The 20,654-nt window shown below is 40.8% G+C and overlaps 1 protein-coding gene across 2 annotated transcripts in view; it reads left to right on the top strand.

Moving 5' to 3' along the window:
* Positions 1-20,654, top strand: part of LOC148348369 (plexin domain-containing protein 2-like) — a 98,201-nt gene that overhangs the window by 51,050 nt on the left and 26,497 nt on the right. For both annotated transcript variants that reach the window (XM_088322566.1, XM_088322565.1), the window contains exons 3-7: positions 2,190-2,336; positions 4,932-5,001; positions 13,320-13,442; positions 19,794-19,912; positions 19,987-20,086. In XM_088322566.1, the coding sequence (XP_088178692.1) occupies positions 2,190-2,336; positions 4,932-5,001; positions 13,320-13,442; positions 19,794-19,912; positions 19,987-20,086 (559 nt within the window). The remainder of the gene's footprint in view (positions 1-2,189; positions 2,337-4,931; positions 5,002-13,319; positions 13,443-19,793; positions 19,913-19,986; positions 20,087-20,654) is intronic.

The raw sequence follows: 20,654 nt of genomic DNA, 5'->3' as shown, positions 1-20,654 counted from the left end.
ATTGTATTAATTTTTTTTATTAATATTGATTACTGGCCACCCAATAATGTTAGCCACACTGTAAGATAAATAAATACATTTTTTTTTAAAAAATTTATATTTCACTAGATGATGGCAGTAGCCATTGGACCACCTTGCCATTGGCCTTCTGTGAGAATTTTAGCCCACCCCATTTCCAACATGGCGACTGGAAAAAAAAGGAGATAAAAAAGAAAGTTGACTGTGAGGGCCACTGCTTCCAGGACAAGTGCAAATTAGAGTATTCTTTTCACGGAAATCCGAAACAACATCTGCTTAATTTGCCAAGAGACTGTGGCTGGGTTAAAAATATAATAGATAGCCCGCATCGGCTGGCGCCAAATGAGTGGGTGCAGGTGATACCAATCCGTAATCATGACATCACATGGTTTTATTGCATTCAATTACCGCTAAAAAAAATATTTTGGGGTCCTCAGTAAATTGCTCCACAAAGGCAGATGTCCTCTGTCTTTTTGGGTTAGGGTTCTTGCAACATTTTTATGAGTTACATGCCCACCAAAAACCAAAACAAAGGCACTTTAAAAAGCAGGCTTCCATTTTGAGATCGTCTCATTGGCGCCATGTTTCTAAAAAGGCCGCACTTTTATTGTTTCCTGTACAAAATTAAGAAGACATGCTTGTGTCACGGGATTTCCTTTTGCTTCCCTGGCCCGGAAGGTCTAAAGATGTCTCACAGCTGCAACTTTGAGCTTAAAATATTTAATTTTTTTGGAAATCGTAGTTTATATTCTGACACATAGATGACATTGCTTTTAGCGTCAAATGTGCCCGAGCACTTTTAGGGGGAATCAGTCTCCAAATTCCCCACGAGTGCAGGCCAGGGCATTGTGAGTAACACATTTACTGTCTTTGTTATATGTGAAGCGAACAACGAAATTAAGATTTGTCCCCGGTGCCGAATAAAAATGGTGTGACAATGTGATGAAATATACTGCCTTTTCATAACTCATCTATACCACTAGTGGTCCAGTGAATTTTGTGCTCCCACGTTTGTGACCTAGGTTCTATTCTTATTGCATCTAACTAAAAGTTTAAACTGAGATCGAGTGAAATGAAATTGTATACAGGGCTGCATGTTATACACGAGTGTGTGTCACATACAAATAAACAGAATATTTTATTCAATAATTACAACGCACTCACGATATTTCAACTCATTCACCCACAAACCATAGCCTGCCCTCCTACCATAAAAGTGATTGTCAACCTTTTTTGTAACATTTAAATGTATCACTGCATACAGTCATTATTGCAGGATTTCTCAATTACCCACATTCGAAATAAGCAGCAGGGAATGCTACACACTACAGTTCCCTTTTGGTATCATCAGAGTCATTGTCCAGTCACTGGAGTTTCCTTTAATCCTCAAGGAACATTGACAAACAAATGCAATTTGGTCAGATACCACTGACAACAGAAAAAAAAAAACTTTTCATGTCAGTGTTGCAATCGGGCCAAATTCTACTGTGTATAGTTCATTATGGGATGTCGAAAATTCCCTGATGCTGTTGTCTTGTAATATAGGGCATATTTTACACAACGCAGCGCTCATTCGTCTTTTAGGAGTACATATGTGCTAGTCTTTATACACGCTATCTGATTCTGTGCTAATCGTCATCCTGAATGGTCAAAACACCGAGACTTGTTTTTGGATCATGTGAACGTCGCAACTGAAAACAGCTTCAAGTGTGTGGGGCACATTGCCATTGGCATCAATTATCCTATGCTAATAGCGCGAAGTGTGCTCTAGGCATTAGACAATTCCAGGCAACACCAAAAAAGACTCTATTACTTCATTTCATCCCTGATGGGTGGCCTAGCACTCCAAGAAACACTGCTAACAGTAAATAAGCCCTTAAGAGAAATACATTTTCCACATTTTAACGCGACGGACCGACAATTCAAAATCGAGTATTATTTTGAATGACGTCAATGCGTGCAGGCAAATTATGAAAGCCATAAAACATAAATCTCATAAAATGTTTTATATGGCTCGTCCTCCATCTGCTGCTTCATGCTTGGAATGAATTAGCGTTAAAAAGAAATACAATAAATTCAATGTGCATCATTCAAATTTGGTGTTGATATGAATGGAAGGTACTAAATATAATCTAATATCAACAATATTTAAATATTTCTTTTCTTTATAGGAGGACACAGATCACAACTACTACACATCCAAAATTTACAGCCCGTCGGATCCGACGAGCAAAGGATTGTGGGTAAACATCGAGCAGATGGACAAGGAGAAAGTTAAGATTCACGGGATTTTATCCAACACGCACCGACAAGCAGCAGTGAGTCAACGTTTCATTTCTGATGTGCTGATGTTTGGTTTTGATATTACACAAGTCCTCATATTTTTGGGTTCATAGATGTAAGATATAAGATATAAGATATAAGAAATACTGAGGATTTAGGCATTAGGAGACGTTCAATTGTGTTCCCACAATGTATTTAATGATTTAATTTTTTTTCAACAAAAAAAGGCAACGACAAAATAAGAAACAAATCAACCATTTAATAGATAAATAAACAAAAAAATTGTGTGGGAAAACTTTGATTCACGAGCCGCATATGTCATGATTACTCATTGCACTCACTTGTGCCCGCTCGTTTGGCGCCAGCTGCTGCGTGTTAAATGATTGGTTCCCCCTCCTATTTAAGCTCAGTACTCCCACGCGCCCTTTATCAGTCCGTCAGCAAACCTTTGCTTACGCAAGGCAAGCACCTTGACCCTGGCTCCCATCTGTTCCTAATTACCCCTTTGTCTCCGACTACGACCCGTTTTGGACCACCGACCTCGTCCTGATCTGCCCTCCCGGCTAACGACCCACTCTTGACCACCGGCCATGTTCTGATCCCCCGCTCCGGCTATCGACGCGATTTTTCCGTTTGACCACGCTACGATCTCCTGCTCCGGGAGATCCACTTCCGCATTCCGAAGACGCTCTGATCCCAAGAGCGGCTTGCTTTCCTCGCCCAATGAGCACCGGATTGCTGCCTTTTGTTTTTCCTCTATATCACAATGAACTTGTGAGTAAACGTTACGCATCTGGGTCCTCTACCTGTTCTGGTTCTTATAGCATAGAGTTTAAATGAAGGGCAGCAAGGATCTAACAAAAATTACACATTGACATAAAGGGACACTAGGAACTAGAGCAACACCACAACTAAAACTTTATAGGAGTTATCTTGAGAAATAAAATATAAACATGCGGAAAAAGATGGTTAAGTGCACAAAAATTCTTTGTAAAAAAAAAATCCATTTTCTTATTGGGCGAAGAGAGCAATAAGAGACACTTGGGACAAGAGCAGCACCAAAACAGTATATATTTTACATGTAGTACCTTTTTACCATATGTTTTCACTATTTTTGTTGGCAGGATTAATAAAAATGATGGGCCATAGGTGGCCTGCGGGCCGTAGTTTTTCAACCCCCTGATGTACAAATTAGCACCATATTACTATAGGATGGAACAGATGTGATCGATACCAGATACTGGAGCCAGATACGGGACAGACGGGATTGATACCGGATACTGGAGCAAGATACTGGACAAGACGAGTCAGATGGGATGGATACTGGATACTGGAGCAAGATACCGGACAGGACGGGACAGACGGGGTCGATACCGGATACTGGAGTCAAAATACAGGTCTTGCAAGTGCAAAGGTTCATTGACAGACTGACAAGGAGTGAATGAGAGCACTGAGTTTAAATAGGAGGGAAGCCTATCAGGCAACGAGCAGCAGCTGGCGCCAAACGAGGGGGCCCAAGTGAGGGCAATGGGCAACCGTGACAATCAAAGTTTGCATCATAATAATAATTACATTTATAGAGTAATTAATTAACTGGCACTGAAATCAAAATGAAACCTGCATATCTCTTAAATGATAACCAATATTCACAGTTGTGTAAAAATGCTTTCCAAATGTTATAATATATGTTCTTGTGAAAATAAGAGATTATTTGCCATGTCACAAACGTCTAATATAACCATTTTAAGTACTACAGAAATGTCCTGATGCCAATCTTCTGAAATCATAATCAAGTAACGAACCAATTATAGCTAGAAATAATCACCAGTTTCCGTTTTAATTTCCATGTGGGCCCTGCAGTCAAACTATCATTCAAACAAACTGAAATGAGTCATCATTAATGCAATTTGGTGTTTGTGGTCGAACGCATATATCAAATTACCCTGGTTAAAAAAGAAAGATGGAAACTCGAATCTGGCGTAGGGCCGGGTTTCATCTCGAAAGCAATTATTGCTGCTTCATCACGTCCAAACATGAAGGCGTCTTTCTACGATCTCTAATATCATCTTGGTCCATGAATGCTTTTATCACACACCAAGTTAAATTTCATTTTTTTTAAAGTCGTGAAAAAGCCTTGCATTGTGCATTCTACACGTCGACCTGTGATGGATTGCGCCTCACGTCGGTACAATGGGCCCTGGCTTTGAGCTGATTCCTTTTTCTCTAGGGCAAAGTGGGGTCTTACTTTGGCCAAAAATAAATAAATAAAAAGAAACAAAATCGATAAATGCATCTAGCCCGGGCACCAAGATTAAGTTAAACAATTCTTGCAGGAGAATTGCATTTGGAATTAACGCAAGTTTCCAAGGCTGCCTTAACAGATCCAATTCCGATTTAATGACTTTTTCAGTCGTCTTTTCCATGTGACACATGTCCTTCACGAGGGTGTTTATATTCTCTCCGTGTGGAAATCTACAGTCAGACTAAAATAAAAGAAAGAGAATTTCACACGTTTATTTAAACAAGTCACATAGCTTTGAGTTGTTTTAGCTTTACGCAAACAAACAACGCAAGACCAGTGACCTGGCGTAGCCTAAATTCGACCTCTCATCTGATTTTTTTTCCCACAGAGAGTCAACCTGTCCTTCGATTTCCCTTTCTACGGACATTCTCTGCGTGAGATCACTGTGGCAACCGGCGGTAAGTCGACATAAGTCAGTAGTTAACTATTAAATATTGTTATTGGATACGCTGTCTACGTTATTAGAGCGCACGCAGACACATTTTACTGCTCTGTGGTCTGGCAGTCGGGATTCATAAACTGCTGGAGAATTTATGAAATGTACGGCGTTGCGTGTATATGCGTTATTATGTTGTTGTTTTTTTAACATCAAGTGCAAAATAATTTCTGACGGGTTGAGAAGTACATATTGAAGGTTTCTGACCTCAATAGATCCAAGTTGTACTGAAATATGACCGTTCACAGTTCTTGGCTCAATGGGGTTGTCTGAAAAACAAATTAATGTAAACACCTAACTCTGTAAACGTAACCATCTAACCCTAAAAGTCCTAACCTGAAACCTTAACCCCCTAACCCTAAACCCTCCCCATAACCCTAAACCCTTATCCCTAAGCCTTACCCTTGAGCGCTTACCCTCCAATGCTAAGCCCCTGAACCGAGCCCTCTAAACCCTAACCCTCTTACCCTAAACCCTTACCCTAAAGCCTAATCCTCTAACCCTAACCCCTAATCCTGAGCCGCAAGTTCCCAAAACCGGATCCAAGGTTTCACATGGGAACCATTATTTTACATTTATAAAAGTACTGAAACTGCCCGAATATGATCTTTCCTGCTAGTCTTTACCCAATTCACTTTTATCCATGACGAACACGTACTAGGGTGGTCCTTATTTTTCGACTTTTAAAATTTCATGCTCTGACCCCTTGAATATGTTCCAATATATACAAAACGTAATTAGGCAAAGTTTCATCAAAATCAAAGGATATTTAGAGGTCGCTCAAGGCCTCTGAAATTTTGGTATGAAAAATAAGTATTTTTCGCACATTATATCAGACCTAGTGTACAAAGTTACTTGTAACTTTTCTTGTGTTACAATTATAAGCAATGGACTGAAATTGGATGTTCTAAAACGCCGTACACATAGGGTTAAGATTTCCGTTTTTTCTCGAAAATTGCCAAATTTTTACCATTTTGGGAAATTTCAAAGTCGTTGAGCTACCTCTAAATATTATCCAAATTGTTCAAAATTGCACACAGTGTGTTTTTATCGATATAAGAACATATGCGGGGGGTCAGAGCCCAATATTTCAAAAAAAAAAAATTTCGACCCCCATTAAGGACCACCCTAACACGTACTGTATCGAATACCGAGTGTCAAATTGACCACCCAAAATTTTTGATTCATCAGTTTATCCATCAGGTGAGCTGCCAAGTTCTTACCAGCTAGTTAAGGGATTATCATAAATCAATCTTCAAACATAGACAAATAGTTCCCCCTCTCACAAGCCGTGTTTATGCAACGCCGTCCTGAGTGCTTTTTTTCCCAAACGTCCAAAGAAAACATCTCTAGGGAATTAGCGCGACCGCTCTACGAGAGCTTCACTTTATTGATGTTTACACAAGCTCTTGCCCGGCGTCTATCGCATTTGCTCAGGGTCGCCGGAAAGCCATCCAGCACACATTCAAGAGTTTTTGTTTATTCAAAATGTCTTCCATTACTAATTGGAAGAGAACCCACACAGTCCTTGAAGTGCTTTCCAGGGGACGTTGGTGCACATTTGTAACTAAAGGACCACATAAAGTGCGTCTGTAATAATAATAATTTTTAGGACAGAAAGACCTCGTCACCTTTTGAATGTTTGTACACTGATGAAAACAAATTTAGGAATACTTCCTTGGACTGATTGTCAGAACCTACCCAAGTCTAGTCGGACCTGGGTTCGACGATGCCTGACATCATGTATGCAAGACGTTCCTGGAGGATGAAAGAATTCATACCATTGACTAGATCCTATGTTTACCTGACTTAAACCCAAAAGGACACTTCTTGGACATTACAGTGGGTGGGTGTGTGAATCCCTTAACTTGAAATCAAGCCGTTTATTTTGGATCGCATTTTTACATCAACATGATAAGAATCTTTACCGACATGAACCCCCCCGCTCACAATGTCTTTTCCTGTGGTGCGTCTTGGGCAAGTGCAGCCTGGTGGCGCCCATACCTCTCCAGACAAACCATTGTTTCCACCCGGTCTTGAGCCGGGGACCATTTTTGTGTTAGGCAAATGTTCTAACCACTGCACTACGGAAACACTATTTAAGTCAATTTGGTGGTGCTAAGTCGTCCCTCAGACTGTCCAAGAGCTCAGTGGTTTCCTAGATCACATCGCCTTTTGGAAGTTTGAACACTTTTTGAAAATACCTCCTGAAACCCATCCTGACCAAGTCTAGTGCAGTGGGAGCCGGGTTTGACCATGCCAGACCACATATATGCAAGAAGTTCCTGGAGAATGAGAGAATTGATACAACGACTGGCCCTAACTTTACCTGGACTAAATAAATTCTGAGGAACACCGGCAAGGACTACTGAAATTTATTTGGAATTTCTACACTATGACTATGTGAAAAATGCTCAGATCTGCTGAATTAGTTTTTCACTTTCATTTCCGGGGTGTTTTTGATTTCCCCTTTCTATAGTAGGGTGGTCCTTATTTTTCGACTTTTAAAATTTCATGCTCTGACCCCTTGAATATGTTCCAATATATACAAAACGTAATTAGGCAAAGTTTCATCAAAATCAAAGGATATTTAGAGGTCGCTCAAGGCCTCTGAAATTTTGGTATGAAAAATAAGTATTTTTCGCACATTATATCAGACCTAGTGTACAAAGTTACTTGTAACTTTTCTTGTGTTACAATTATAAGCAATGGACTGAAATTGGATGTTCTAAAACGCCGTACACATAGGGTTAAGATTTCCGTTTTTTCTCGAAAATTGCCAAATTTTTACCATTTTGGGAAATTTCAAAGTCGTTGAGCTACCTCTAAATATTATCCAAATTGTTCAAAATTGCACACAGTGTGTTTTTATCGATATAAGAACATATGCGGGGGGTCAGAGCCCAATATTTCAACAAAAAAAAATTTCGACCCCCATTAAGGACCACCCTATTCTATAGGGTGATTATATTGCATCCTATCAAATGATTTGGCTTAAATGTTGATTTTAACACACCAATATGTTTTGAAATATAAGCCTTATATATGGCATTATCGTTTTTATGCATTTCAATAGTTAAATTGCCTTTAATATTTCACTCTAAAACAACCTATATTTAGCAAAACAGCTGACATAAATTAATATATCCAGACATCCATGACAGACAGTTTCTAAACTAAAAGCAAGGGAAGGAAGTAAGGATTCAAAGACTCAGAAGGGCCTGCAGGCGGCAGATAGCTGCTTCCACCTCCTATTCCTCACTCTCCTCTCTCCATCGCTCATCGTCTGTAGTAACGCTTTCTTATCGGCCCGCCACCACCCACTTTTCCAAGACGCCACCGTGACGGGGCCATTGGGGGGAAAAAACACCGAGTGGTGATCGTGATAAGAGATGCGACGGAGTATCTCCAGAATATTTTTAAAAAACATATCTGAGGATCTTTGATGTGATAATAGCTGGCTGGGCGGTTGTGGTTTTCACTGTCAGGACTCTAATATGGAAAAATACCGGTTGCTTCGCTTTAGTGTCTTCTCATTTGCAGCTCCTCGGTTCTCCTCTTGATATTACATAAGTACACACTTTTTGGAGAATGTTACACCACTATTAAGTGAAGACAGTTGAAAACTATCTTTCTGGTGGTTGCATTTTAGCGGTTTGACAACATTTTTGAGGTAAAATCTGAAACATTAACAAAAACAAGATACAAAGCACTTATAGTTCTACATTGAGTTAAAGGTTGTATATCACAATCAATAAGGTGTTTTTTCTTCTGAAGCTCATTTTTACTTTGATTATAGCTAGAAACTGGATAAGTGCAATACAAGATAGATGGATTGATATACTGAAGGTGTGAAAAAATATGAAACATAAAGCCCTTTCCCAGAGAAAGAGCCTTTGAATCCTTAATAAGCCTCAAAAGCAAAGGATTTAACATCTTTGCCACAAAGTTTATTTTTCAACAAAAAAAATTAAAGTCACATGTACAATTTGGTACACAAAATTTTGGAACAAAATAGTTTTTCCCTAATGTTTTACAAATTAGTATCGGTATTGTCTATGCCAAGGCTAGGCTAATCCCTAAAGAGCAGGATGACGCGTTACACCGAAAAACTACGGCGACCAGTTTCGGGTTTACTTGGTGCCCGGTCCATCAAATCAATTTAATCTGGTTCGGGATTTTAATTCTGCGGGCCGGGTAGGGTCGGGCTGGTTTTTTTTAGGCTAGATCTTAAATTTCCACGCAAGGAAGTGCTGCCTCTTCGACCCAGGTCGTTAAGGGATCCGTGAACCTTAAAAGATGGAAAATTATGAACACACAGAATGTAGAATACAAAATGATTTGCATCATTTGAAGTTGTTGGATTATATTCCACGGCAAAAGAAAGGAAATGTAGCACGCTAGTGGCACCTGGCTAAACTCTATTGACAATGAAAGAGAAGGCTTTGTTCTTCCCCGCATGTTCGTTTGATTCCTGATTAGGTTATCAAATTAAAGGCTGCAAAAGGTTGAGCAGTTTCTTCTAAGGTTTTATCAACAGAATATTCTGGGCCTAAATGCACTACAGACAATATTCACATTCAGAATTCACAAATGCAAAGACTAAGATGGCATACGATTATTATTACACAAAAGTAGAGGTCCATAAACGGTGTTAGGGATGGCGTCCTTAACTTGATATTTTGCTACTCTCTGCCGCCATCTCCTGGCCTAAAGTCATGATTGCAGCCTCAGTCAGCTCATTTCTCAAGTACTAATAAATTTATTTCATCTTCTTGGGTGTTTGGGTTGTCGTTGAGACTGTATTTTAAACAAGATTTTTCTTACAATTACATTCAGACTACTCTAAAAAAAGACTCAGAAACAAGCATGAAAACACTCTCCACCCCTTCTCCTAATGTGTTGCAAGTCCAGTAACAGCTGCGCTAAAAGTGAAATGAAAGTAGATAGGCACCGTGTAGAGAAAATTATAAAGGCTCTTTAACCTCAGTTGGGCATTTTTAACACGTACTTAATAGAGAAAATATTGTACTTTCAAGTTCTTCAAGCACTGTCATACTGACGATAGCTTCATCACCTTTGAGGAAACATTGCTCAAGCCGCTCAACCTTTGACTCAGGAAATCAATTGTATTTTGTTGACAGGGAAGAGAGCTGAAACTCGGAGTGTGCTTCTTTACACATCTCATTTATGATTGTGTCTCCTTGAATTGTTTATAAACTGTTTAAAAATGACTTAAATAATGAAGTTTTAATGAAGAAATTATGGATTCATGAAAAATGTAGGTGTGGCAGTTTTAAACTGCGTATATATGAGATTATTGCCATGAATCCTGACGATAAAATCCGCTAAAATTTGCAGCTTTTGCACTTCTTCCTTGATTTATGCTCTGCTGGTTGGATAGATTTAAAAAAAAACAAAAACGCTCGAATGATTTTGCCGTCAGCTTTCATTTGCATTCAAGGCCGGAATATCTCTTCCAGAAGCCCCTTTTGTCGTTGTTGATTTGTGTGATTTGCAGAAATGTGAAATACGTGACTTTTTTTGGTGGGGCGGGAACATAAAAAGAAGTCGAAGGAGTTCGATACAACTAAATAAAGTCACATGGTAGTCATCACCGTGCCATCTCATGTCCGCCGTGGTGACTGTGCTTAGTATGGGGATTTGTGTGCCTGGAGGTCTTAAGGGAAAGATTGATTTTGCTCACGGCATGTTCTTTCTTCGGAAAAAATGTGTGTTTTGAAGTTTCATCTTTGGATTCCTCCTTCCTGGCTTTTAATCAAGCAAATATGTTTAGATAAAGACCCTTTTTTAGGTGAGATGTTTTTTTGGGTTGTCTCTGAGAAGGTCAAAGCTGTGTGCTTCTGGAATTCACAACTCAAAGCGCTCTCACGAGAGATTTTTTGAGTGGGCTTTTATTATGGGTGACCCAAAGTACGGTAGAGGTAATATTGGCCCGGAAAATCCATTCGACACGGTTTAAGTCCGCAAGTATTAAATCCTGACCCCGCCCGAACGAATATCTCGATTTTGAAAGCATAACCAAAAAATGTACAGGCTACTTCTGGTTTACTTCCGTTTTGTTCATACGTATTTCCGATTTTGTATTGTTAACTTAATGTAGAAGGATGGCGGAAATTTAATTAACTAGCTTTGACAACTTACTCATTTGTATACTGGCATCCCCTCCGAAGATATATATTTTGTGTCAGTTTTATATTCATGGCTTCCAAATATTGAAAACTGTACTTCAGAATGGATGGAGAATTTTCAGATTCTGAAAGGTTTTTTTTGTAGCATTTGGGAGTGCCATTTTTAGGTTAAAACTGGTTCTTCAACAATGTTAATGCTTGAAAAAGCAACATTAGCTATTTTTCGTGCATAAGTTTAAGTATTTCAAACACAGTCAAAAAAAAGGGCTCTGATGTTTTTTGGGGTGCTGATCCATCAAAATAAATAACAAAACCAACAGTAAACGAATGGAAGATAATAATAAAAATGTATTTTCATATAGATCTGTAAAAAATCTGCACCAAAGAAGCCCGGGCCCAACCTGACCGGAACGTAAGCGTTGACATTTAGGTGAAAAAGTCTTATATCAAGGTTATCGTTGATGTCATTGATAACAACATATTGAACATTGTTCGCAACAAAATTAGATGTGGTACCCCCAGAATAAACATGCAATGAACTTTTTTTTTTTTTTTTTTTTTTTTTTTAACAGTTGTGTGCACTTGTTTAGGGTGGTAACGGCCCTGGAAAAGAAACCAGAACTGAATTAAGATAATTAAAATTAATTAAAATAAAGTTAATTGGATACTTCAGCATTGAATGGTCATTTTACAAATGAATTGAACAATGACAATCTTAAAAGTACAAAAAGTTTGGCATGATGTGGCGATCCGAGGGCGAACACACTCCTAAACTTACTATCTGTTTTAATCAGTGCACATTTCCGCATTCGAAGGCTGCTCCCTACGATGAATAATGAGTGCTTTCCCCATTGTGCTGGAGTCCATTATTAATCGTATTTACAGGCTGCTAAGTGCTGCAGAAATGATTAGTTGCGAGAAAATAAATCCAAAAGTTGCCATGTGTTTGTTTTGCAGTCAACATTCGCCCGTTGTTTCCTGCGAATTCACGATATACGAGTCACTCCTCGTATATTTGCTCGAGGCTTTTGGAGATTTGCTCCTTCTGTTTTCGATAGAGTATGTGAGCGCTAATTAAAGCCATCGCTGAAGCTGTTCTGAGCCACACTCTGTCTTTTCAGGCACAAACCAACAGATAAAACAAGGCGATGTTGTGTGTTCACATAAAAATAATGTCCCGTTTTATTGTCTGTGGTCCACACATTTCTGGAATATGTAAAGACGTTTCTATTTGAGTGTTTTTATCTGTTAGTTTGTGAGTTTCTGGGTAGCTTCGTTGTCTAATGGCTGGGTTACACAGTGTATATTGTACCCCTGGTGGTGTGAAATATAATTCATTTACTTAACTAAAATACTATTCACTTTAATCTTACTCCCCGTGTATTATCATGTAAACACGAATTTCTAAATACGCTAGTAGGTTTAAAACTTTGTTATTGTTATATAAAACTTGAGACGCCCTTTGAAGAAGTTGTTTAAGGTATGGCCGCTATCTTGCTACTGCGGAAGCTGGAATGACGATTATACAAAGTTAGCTTATCCTGGCTTTTAGCAACGATTTAATGGCAACTTAGTTAAGTCCTGCTTGTGATGATAGCGACGTTTTGCCATGCATTCATCTTCTTGATTTTACTTGCCATTTTCCCCACTCATGTTAGCTATTTGACCTGTTGCCTTTAGCTCGCCGCTAGCAGCTATTTTATTGCTAAATTGGCTGCTCTGTGTAAATAAAGATTGCTTCATTATCCAGTGTCATGAGACTTCCCCACAGCTAAAATTTGAGATCTATGAATTTTGGTGTTGCCACTTGACAAATTCTAATTTTCAAGTTTTTACTGGTCCTTTCAGTAGCTTTTCCCGTTAGCCGCTAATGTTAGCCACTTGAGGCAGCCTTCTCCAAGTTCTACCAGCTCTAGTCAGCCACTCTTTGAGCATCTCCAAGTATACAGTGAAATGAAATGAAATATCTAGTTTATTTTGTTCATAACAGCTTTCAGCTAAATTTCGAGAAAAAGTGAGAATATGATTCTTTGTTTAGCAAAATTGTAGCCTCTATATGGCACAACTTTTGGGGTAATTCAATTAAAACTACACTCCTTTACTAATTCTCCTATTTGATCTTCCTCAGGGTTCATCTACACAGGCGATGTGGTGCACCGGATGCTAACAGCCACGCAGTACATTGCTCCCCTCATGGCCAACTTTGACCCCAGCGTGTCCAGAAATTCCACCGTCATCTACTTCGATAACGGTAACAGTATTTGAAACAAATAGCTGATCTTAATCTATGATCCATGCTGATCTATGACAACGAGAGGCATGGCACAGAAAGATAACACTTTGATTTGGCTTTTCTGTAGCTAAAAAAATTGATAGTTGATTAGCAATCGGTTGATCAGTCAGCTATTTAGTTCATAAGTTAGTTGATAACATTTCATTTTCTCTGGGTAATTATTTTGACTATCTAACCATGTAATAGTTGGCTACTTAGTTTCTCTGCTAATTATTTATTTTGCACTACCATGCATCAGTTTCTTAGTTTGTTCAGTTTAGCTAGCGCATCCTTCGGTTAGTTGGTTTGTAAGATCGTTGATATAATTTGTTGAAAAGCCATCAGTTAGCTAAATTTTTTAGTCACTTGAGTTTAATTTTCTGTATTACATAGGTTGATACATTCACGAGCAATGAATGGATACACATGATGTCTCAAATTAATGTAACAATGTATTTTACATTATAATTTGTTTCATCATTGATAAATTAGTCTGTACATTAGATGGTTGATCAGTAAGTTGGAGTTTTAAGTCTGCTTGATCGGTAGTTGTTTCAGAAACTAGTTATTTATTTGGATGGTCAGTTATCTGTTTTTTTAGTTAGCTTACCTGTCCAATTGTTAGTTGGTTAATTGGTTTGTAAGTTCATTTAGTTACTTAGTTTGCACTGCCACGCACCAGTAACTTGATTTGGTACTTTTAGTTAGCTCAAGCATTGGTTTGTTTTGTTTGTGAGTGGTTGATAAGTTAAAGTTGTCAATTTGTTGATCAGACAACTGTTAACCGGTCAGTTAACTGCTTTGTTAATTCTTGAAGTTGGGGTGCGTCGTTTGAATTGTCCTTCAAAAGTTGAAACTGAAATATTTTCTCTATTAAGTATGCGTTAACAATGTGCAATTGAGCTCAAAGAGCTGTTATGCTTTATTTTCCACTGCACCTATCTGCTTTTATCTTACTTTTAGCAGGGCTGTTTGGGGCGGAACACATTAGGTTTGGGGAGTGGGGCTCGGGGGGATACTGGAGAGTGACATCATGCTCATCCCTGCAGGGTTTTTTTGTCATTGTAGCATGAAATGGTTGAAAACAAGAAAATACCTGAATCTTGGAAAGTCCAAACGCAACCCAAACCCAAGGAAAGAGGACAGAAAATGAGTTTATTCTAGCACGTCTCAGAAATGCACGTACTTGCACGCGCAACCTGAATGAGCTGACCGTTGCTGCAATGATGAAGTCCAATTTTCTCTTCTACATGACACTGTCACGGTCGCCATGACGACCAGTATGCCACGCCCCCGAACTCAAGCTGAAGCAGATCAGCTGATTGCTGTTCTGCTACTTAAGGCTGGATTTTGGGTTTGGCGGGTGCTGGTTCATTACTTAATACTCATTATTCACAATCCCGGTCTGTTATGCCTTGTCCTGTTTTAGTCTGTTATGCCTTGTCCTGTTGAGTTCGTGCCGGAGGAACTCTGTATTGTTCTGTTTTGCCCCGGAGTATTGGGCGACTTTTATTTTATTAAATAAAACCTATGGATCGTCAACGCATTTGAGTTCTCCCTTCATGCCTCCTGCCTCCGTTCTGGTCCGGTCACCTTCCACGCCACCACGTCAATCCGTGACAGAATGAACCAGCCAACAATTGAACTCAGCGAACGATCCCAGCGCGACTTTGGGAGAGCTGGAGAGCGCAGTTTGGCAGGCGCCTACTGAGTTGGCCTTCCCTGCCCGTTCGAACCACGGCCCCGCCCGTCGTGGCCCTTGCTGTGCCTCGAATGGGGTCCCAGGAAGAATTGACGCCTGCCTGCCCGACTCCCGTGCCGATTGCCTGCTATTCCGTCTCCCCTGCGTGCCAGCCCGACTCCGACTCTGCTGCCCGTCGGGCCGACTCCGACTCCGCTGCCCGTCGGGCCGAGTCCGACTCCGCTGCCTGCCAGTCCGACTCCGCTGCCTGCCAGTCCGACTCCGCTGCGTGCCAGTCCGACTCCGCTGCGTGCCAGTCCGACTCCCCTGCGTGCCAGTCCGACTCCCCTGCGTGCCAGTCCGACTCCCCTGCGTGCCAGTCCGACTCCCCTGCGTGCCAGTCCGACTCCCCTGCGTGCCAGTCCGACTCCCCTGCGTGCCAGTCCGACTCCCCTGCGTGCCAGTCCGACTCCCCTGCGTGCCAGTCCGACTCCCCTGCCTGCCAGTCCGACTCCCCTGCCTGCCAGTCCGACTCCCCTGCCTGCCAGTCCGACTCCCCTGCCTGCCAGTCCGACTCCGCTGCGTGCCAGTCCGACTCCGCTGCGTGCCAGTCCGACTCCGCTGCGTGCCAGTCCGACTCCGCTGCGTGCCAGTCCGACTCCGCTGCCCGCCAGTCCGACTCCGCTGCCCGCCAGTCCGACTCCGCTGCCCGCCAGTCCGACTCCGCTGCCCGCCAGTCCGACTCCGCTGCCCGCCAGTCCGACTCCCCTGCGTGCCAGTCCGACTCCGCTGCCTGCGTGCCAGTCCGACTCCGCTGCCTGCGTGCCAGTCCGACTCCGCTGCCTGCGTGCCAGTTCGACTCCGCTGCCTGTGTGCCAGTCCGACTCAGCTGCTCCTGTTTTGCCGGTTCTGATTTTGACTCTCTCATGTCTTGTCTGTTCTGATTCTGCCTGTCCTGTTTTTGCCTGTCCTGTTTTTGCCTGTCCTGTTCTCGTCGGTTCTGCCTGTCTGTCATCCCCTGTCCAGTTGGCCACCAGACCCCCCCTGCCGAGCGCCGATTCCCATCCGCCCGACGCAGATGGCGCCTGCCTCTCCCCGTTCCTGCGTGTTCGGAGGAGGGAGCAGGGTTGCCCCAATCGCGATCGTCAACATTCCGGGGCGCGAGGTAGTAATTTTTTCTTTTTTTTTTGGGACCTCGGGAGCTGTCCCTTAAGAGGGGGGCTCTGTCACGGTCGCCATGACGACCAGTATGCCACGCCCCCGAACTCAAGCTGAAGCAGATCAGCTGATTGCTGTTCTGCTACTTAAGGCTGGATTTTGGGTTTGGCGGGTGCTGGTTCATTACTTAATACTCATTATTCACAATCCCGGTCTGTTATGCCTTGTCCTGTTTTAGTCTGTTATGCCTTGTCCTGTTGAGTTCGTGCCGGAGGAACTCTGTATTGTTCTGTTTTGCCCCGGAGTATTGGGCGACTTTTATTTTATTAAATAAAACCTATGGATCGTCAACGCATTTGAGTTCTCCCTTCATGCCTCCTGCCTCCGTTCTGGTCCGGTCACCTTCCACGCCACCACGTCAATCCGTGACAGACACGATATAGCCACGTGCATGTAAAACGAAACAACATGAGAAATGATTGAAAACTGCAGTAAAATTGTAAGTGACGATAATGCAAAGATACTGAAATGATTTATGTGAAAATCCTGAGGCGGATTTGTGTCTGCTTAGTAAGCTGATGTCATTTAAATGCTAAAGCCTTGGCCATGGATAATTTCACTAAAATGAGCTTGCGGCAGTGCAATTTGTAGTTTGAGGATCTGCTTTTGTTTGTTTGGAGTTCTTGCAGCCTTCCGAGCTCGTCGGTGAAATTAGAAACAAGGCCAACATACGCTCTCTCATCGCCTCCGCTTGGCCCAGTTTACAAACCCTTCCTCCCCCTCCAAAGAGGACCTGGACCGAGTCCGAGTCGTCAACAGACCTCTTACAGGTTGCAGAGGTGCAGAGAAAGTGGCGCAGAACATTTTTTAACCATCTTGACCTCATCCTCCCGGGCTGCCGGTCACCCCCGTTTCTCACATGTAAATCATTGCCGGCTTTCTTGCCTCACTGCCCTCCGGGGCTGTCAGCAGAAATCTGGATTTTACGTGAGATAGAAGCCCTCCAGCTGTAAAAATTGATGAGAGTGTTGGCAAACCTTGGTGCTTGCTCCTTGGGGAAGACTGGCTGTCACTTTGGCAGGTTGTCCACAGTCTGCAGTAAAAGTAAATTGCGGCAGAGATAATGCCGGAGGGGTACAACTAAATCCTCACAAACCTCTTTCTAATAGCTTTGGTATTTGTTTTGTATTATAATTTACAGAGAGAGTAGAATATAATTAGAATTAAATTGTATTTATTGTCATTGATTAAACAAATAAGAAAACCATTTAACGTTAATTAGGACCCTTGTTTTTTCTCTGAATGTGGTTCTATTTAGCCTATCGAACCCTTGTAAAAGCCAGTGTTGGGTTATTCTGACTATTAAAGAGAGCTTGATACCTTTGATACTATTTTTTAATGCTTTATTTTATTTAAACATTGTATCAGTTCCTAACAAAATCCTAATTGAACAGCCAAACAAACAATGCAAAGCCAACAAGTCTTAAGGGAACATAAAGTGCTGAAGAGAAGAAAAACATGTACATAAAAAACATAAATAGAGTAAAAAAATAATAATAATTAGCATATTGGTTGATGTCATATAAGATGCTTTTAAACTATTGGTTTGCATCTCAGCATAAGGAAATTTGTATATACTATGGGTTGAACTACCTCCAACCATGCTTTTCTGTCCCCTTCATTCAATTCAGAATCTCTTGTTATTCGTTATAACTTTCAGTTTGGCAACACAAGACAATCCTTTTTGCACTCATTTGCTATAAGTCTGAGGCTTGCAGTGATGCTAAAGGGAGAAGCAAAAACATATGATGATAACCATAGAAACTATTAGCTATTAATCAAGAAATAGGTGCACAAATCGCTAACCTTGCTATCTTGCATGGTGTTAATCAATCAACATCCATGAATCCATTATCTGCGGCGCTAATCCTCAGTAGGGCCGCGGGGGTGCCGGAGCCCATCCCTTCTATCCTCGGGCAGTGGGCAGGGGACACCCTGAACAGGTTGCCAGCCAGTGGCAGGACGCACAGAGACAGACAATTGACTCGCTCATTCCGACCTAGGGACAATTTTACCGGCCAATTAACCTGACATGCATGTTTTGGGAAACCCACGCAAGCACAGAAAGAAGATGCAAACTCCACATAGGAAGGTTTGATCCCATGACCTCAGAACTGTGCCAAACACGTGCTAACCACTGCGGTGCCGTGCTGCCCTAACCAATCAACAATCGGGAGTATTTTTAAGAAAGAAGGCGATTCAAGCAAGGAAATCTTCTACTGGCATGGCTATCCATGCAAGTGGAAGTTTTGAAATATTTTTTATGTTCATATGCAGTAGCTCAGATAGAGTGCTCGTTTTGGGTCAGAGAAGCGCAGGTTCGATTCCCGGTTCTTCCGCATTAAATACTGAAGAGTCGTTGGGCAAGATATTGAACCCCTAATGCCTCCGATAGGCACTTTGCATGACTGCCTCTGGCTACCAGAGTATATGTGTTTGTGTAAATAGGTAAGTGTAAAGCACATTGTAAAGCGCTCTGGGAGGTCTTCAGTGACTTGAAAAGCACTGATTCAATACAAGTGGGAGATTCTTAAGTATATAGTATATAATTTGGAATCTATTTCATCTTTAAAGATTCCACCCAAAAAACAAATTCGCTGAACAAAATTCCAAGTCACATTTATTTGTACTGTATAGCCCTTAATCACAAGATGACTCAAAGGACTGCACAGGATTACAATTTCGCCATCGCCTGATCTTAAACCAACATGCAGGCAAGGAAAAACTCAAAACCTCAGCATAAGGGAAAAAAAAAACCTTGAGAAGGGGCCTCACAAGTGGTAATCATGGTTGACATGTTTTATATGTTTTCTTGAGGATAATTTGTATTGCATTTTTGCCATTCTTGTTCTGTATTTGACAATTATGTTTCTGTGCTTTATTTTTATTTCTACTTTTGTTGAAATTTGTGCTATATTTGTTTTTATTAGTCTTGCGATGCAGACTATTTTAATTATTTAACACTTGCAAAAAATAAAGTTTATAACTCAGGGTTGGTTTATTTTGAGTATTAAAGGCTTTTAAGGATGCACGCTTATAAAGACAAGGTTGGTTTATTTTGTCAAATATTGTGAGCTAGTGCACTGTATCATTATTGTCATTTTTTTGCAAATAATGTTGCTGTTCTTTGTTATTCACACACTTTAGGATAGACCTGCTTTTTGTAACCAAGTTGTTTTTAATAAAAGAGAGAGAGATCAGGGGAGAACGATTGGAACAGGTTAAATTTTTACATCTCAAGGCTTTTGTACAGTCATATCCAGTTTTCCTTCCATTGGTGTCTTCTCCTTATTTCAAGCATCTATTACACTAAAAAGTATTCATTTTGTGTTTATCCTTGAGTGCCATGTTTAACCTCGTTGTAAACAATGTTCACGACGTTGTCAATGACAATAAAAAGCAATCCTAATTGTAATTCTTCTCCTCTTCAGGGACGGCTCTGGTGGTCCAGTGGGACCACGTCCACCTCCAGGACAACTACAACCTGGGCAGCTTCACATTCCAGGCCACGTTGCATGACACCGGTCGCATCGTTTTTGCTTATAAAGAGGTAAATCTACCCCCCGCCTCCCCCTAGTAGCAAATATGAGGCAAACTCAGGCCTGCTGTTACATTTGCTTCCAGATCCCGGTCGAACTGTCACAGATCAGCCCAATAAACCACCCAGTGAAGGTGGGCCTTTCAGACGCTTTTGTGGTAGTCCACAAAATCCAGCAGATACCTAGTAAGTTTCTTTCTTAAGATCACAATCTTTTCTTTTAAGGATATATCTCCTAACTAGAATCAGATGCAATTTTGAAGTAAGCAATTCTGTGCTTGTGGTTCTCACGTTTTTCAAAAACAGAAACGGCAAAAACAAGATTATCCTCCCAACTATTTCACCGTTGGGATAATTGTTTTAAGGTTTCCTATTGCTTGGGAGTAATTAGTCTTTAAAAAACTGCTTTTTCCCCCTGTATTAAAAATACTCACAAATTGTAATACAGTAGTACCTCAATTAGGAATAGGTGTGTAGTTCAAAACAACCTTTGAAATTGTTTGTATACAATAAAGTATTCAATAAAGCACTTGTTTATTTTAAGTATCTCCACACAAATTAAGGAAAACTATTCTAAACATTTTCATTATTATGATACTTGTTTTTCCTTAAGGATTTTATTAATAGGTGTATAAATTAAGATCCAACCTTTAAAGTCTAAATCAGTAAATGTTTAAAGGTCAAGCAGAGAAATATTTTTTCCACCCCCAAGAAATTGTATTTCTTTTTCTTTGGGCGTTTTTATAAATAAGTG

The sequence above is a fragment of the Urocampus carinirostris genome, chromosome 18 (genome assembly GCF_059441175.1).
Source record: "Urocampus carinirostris isolate Australia breed hairy pipefish chromosome 18, RoL_Ucar_1.0, whole genome shotgun sequence".
Taxonomy (NCBI): Eukaryota; Metazoa; Chordata; class Actinopteri; order Syngnathiformes; family Syngnathidae; genus Urocampus; species Urocampus carinirostris.
Note: the sequence above shows the minus strand (reverse complement) of the source record. Positions and strands in the feature narration are given on the sequence as shown.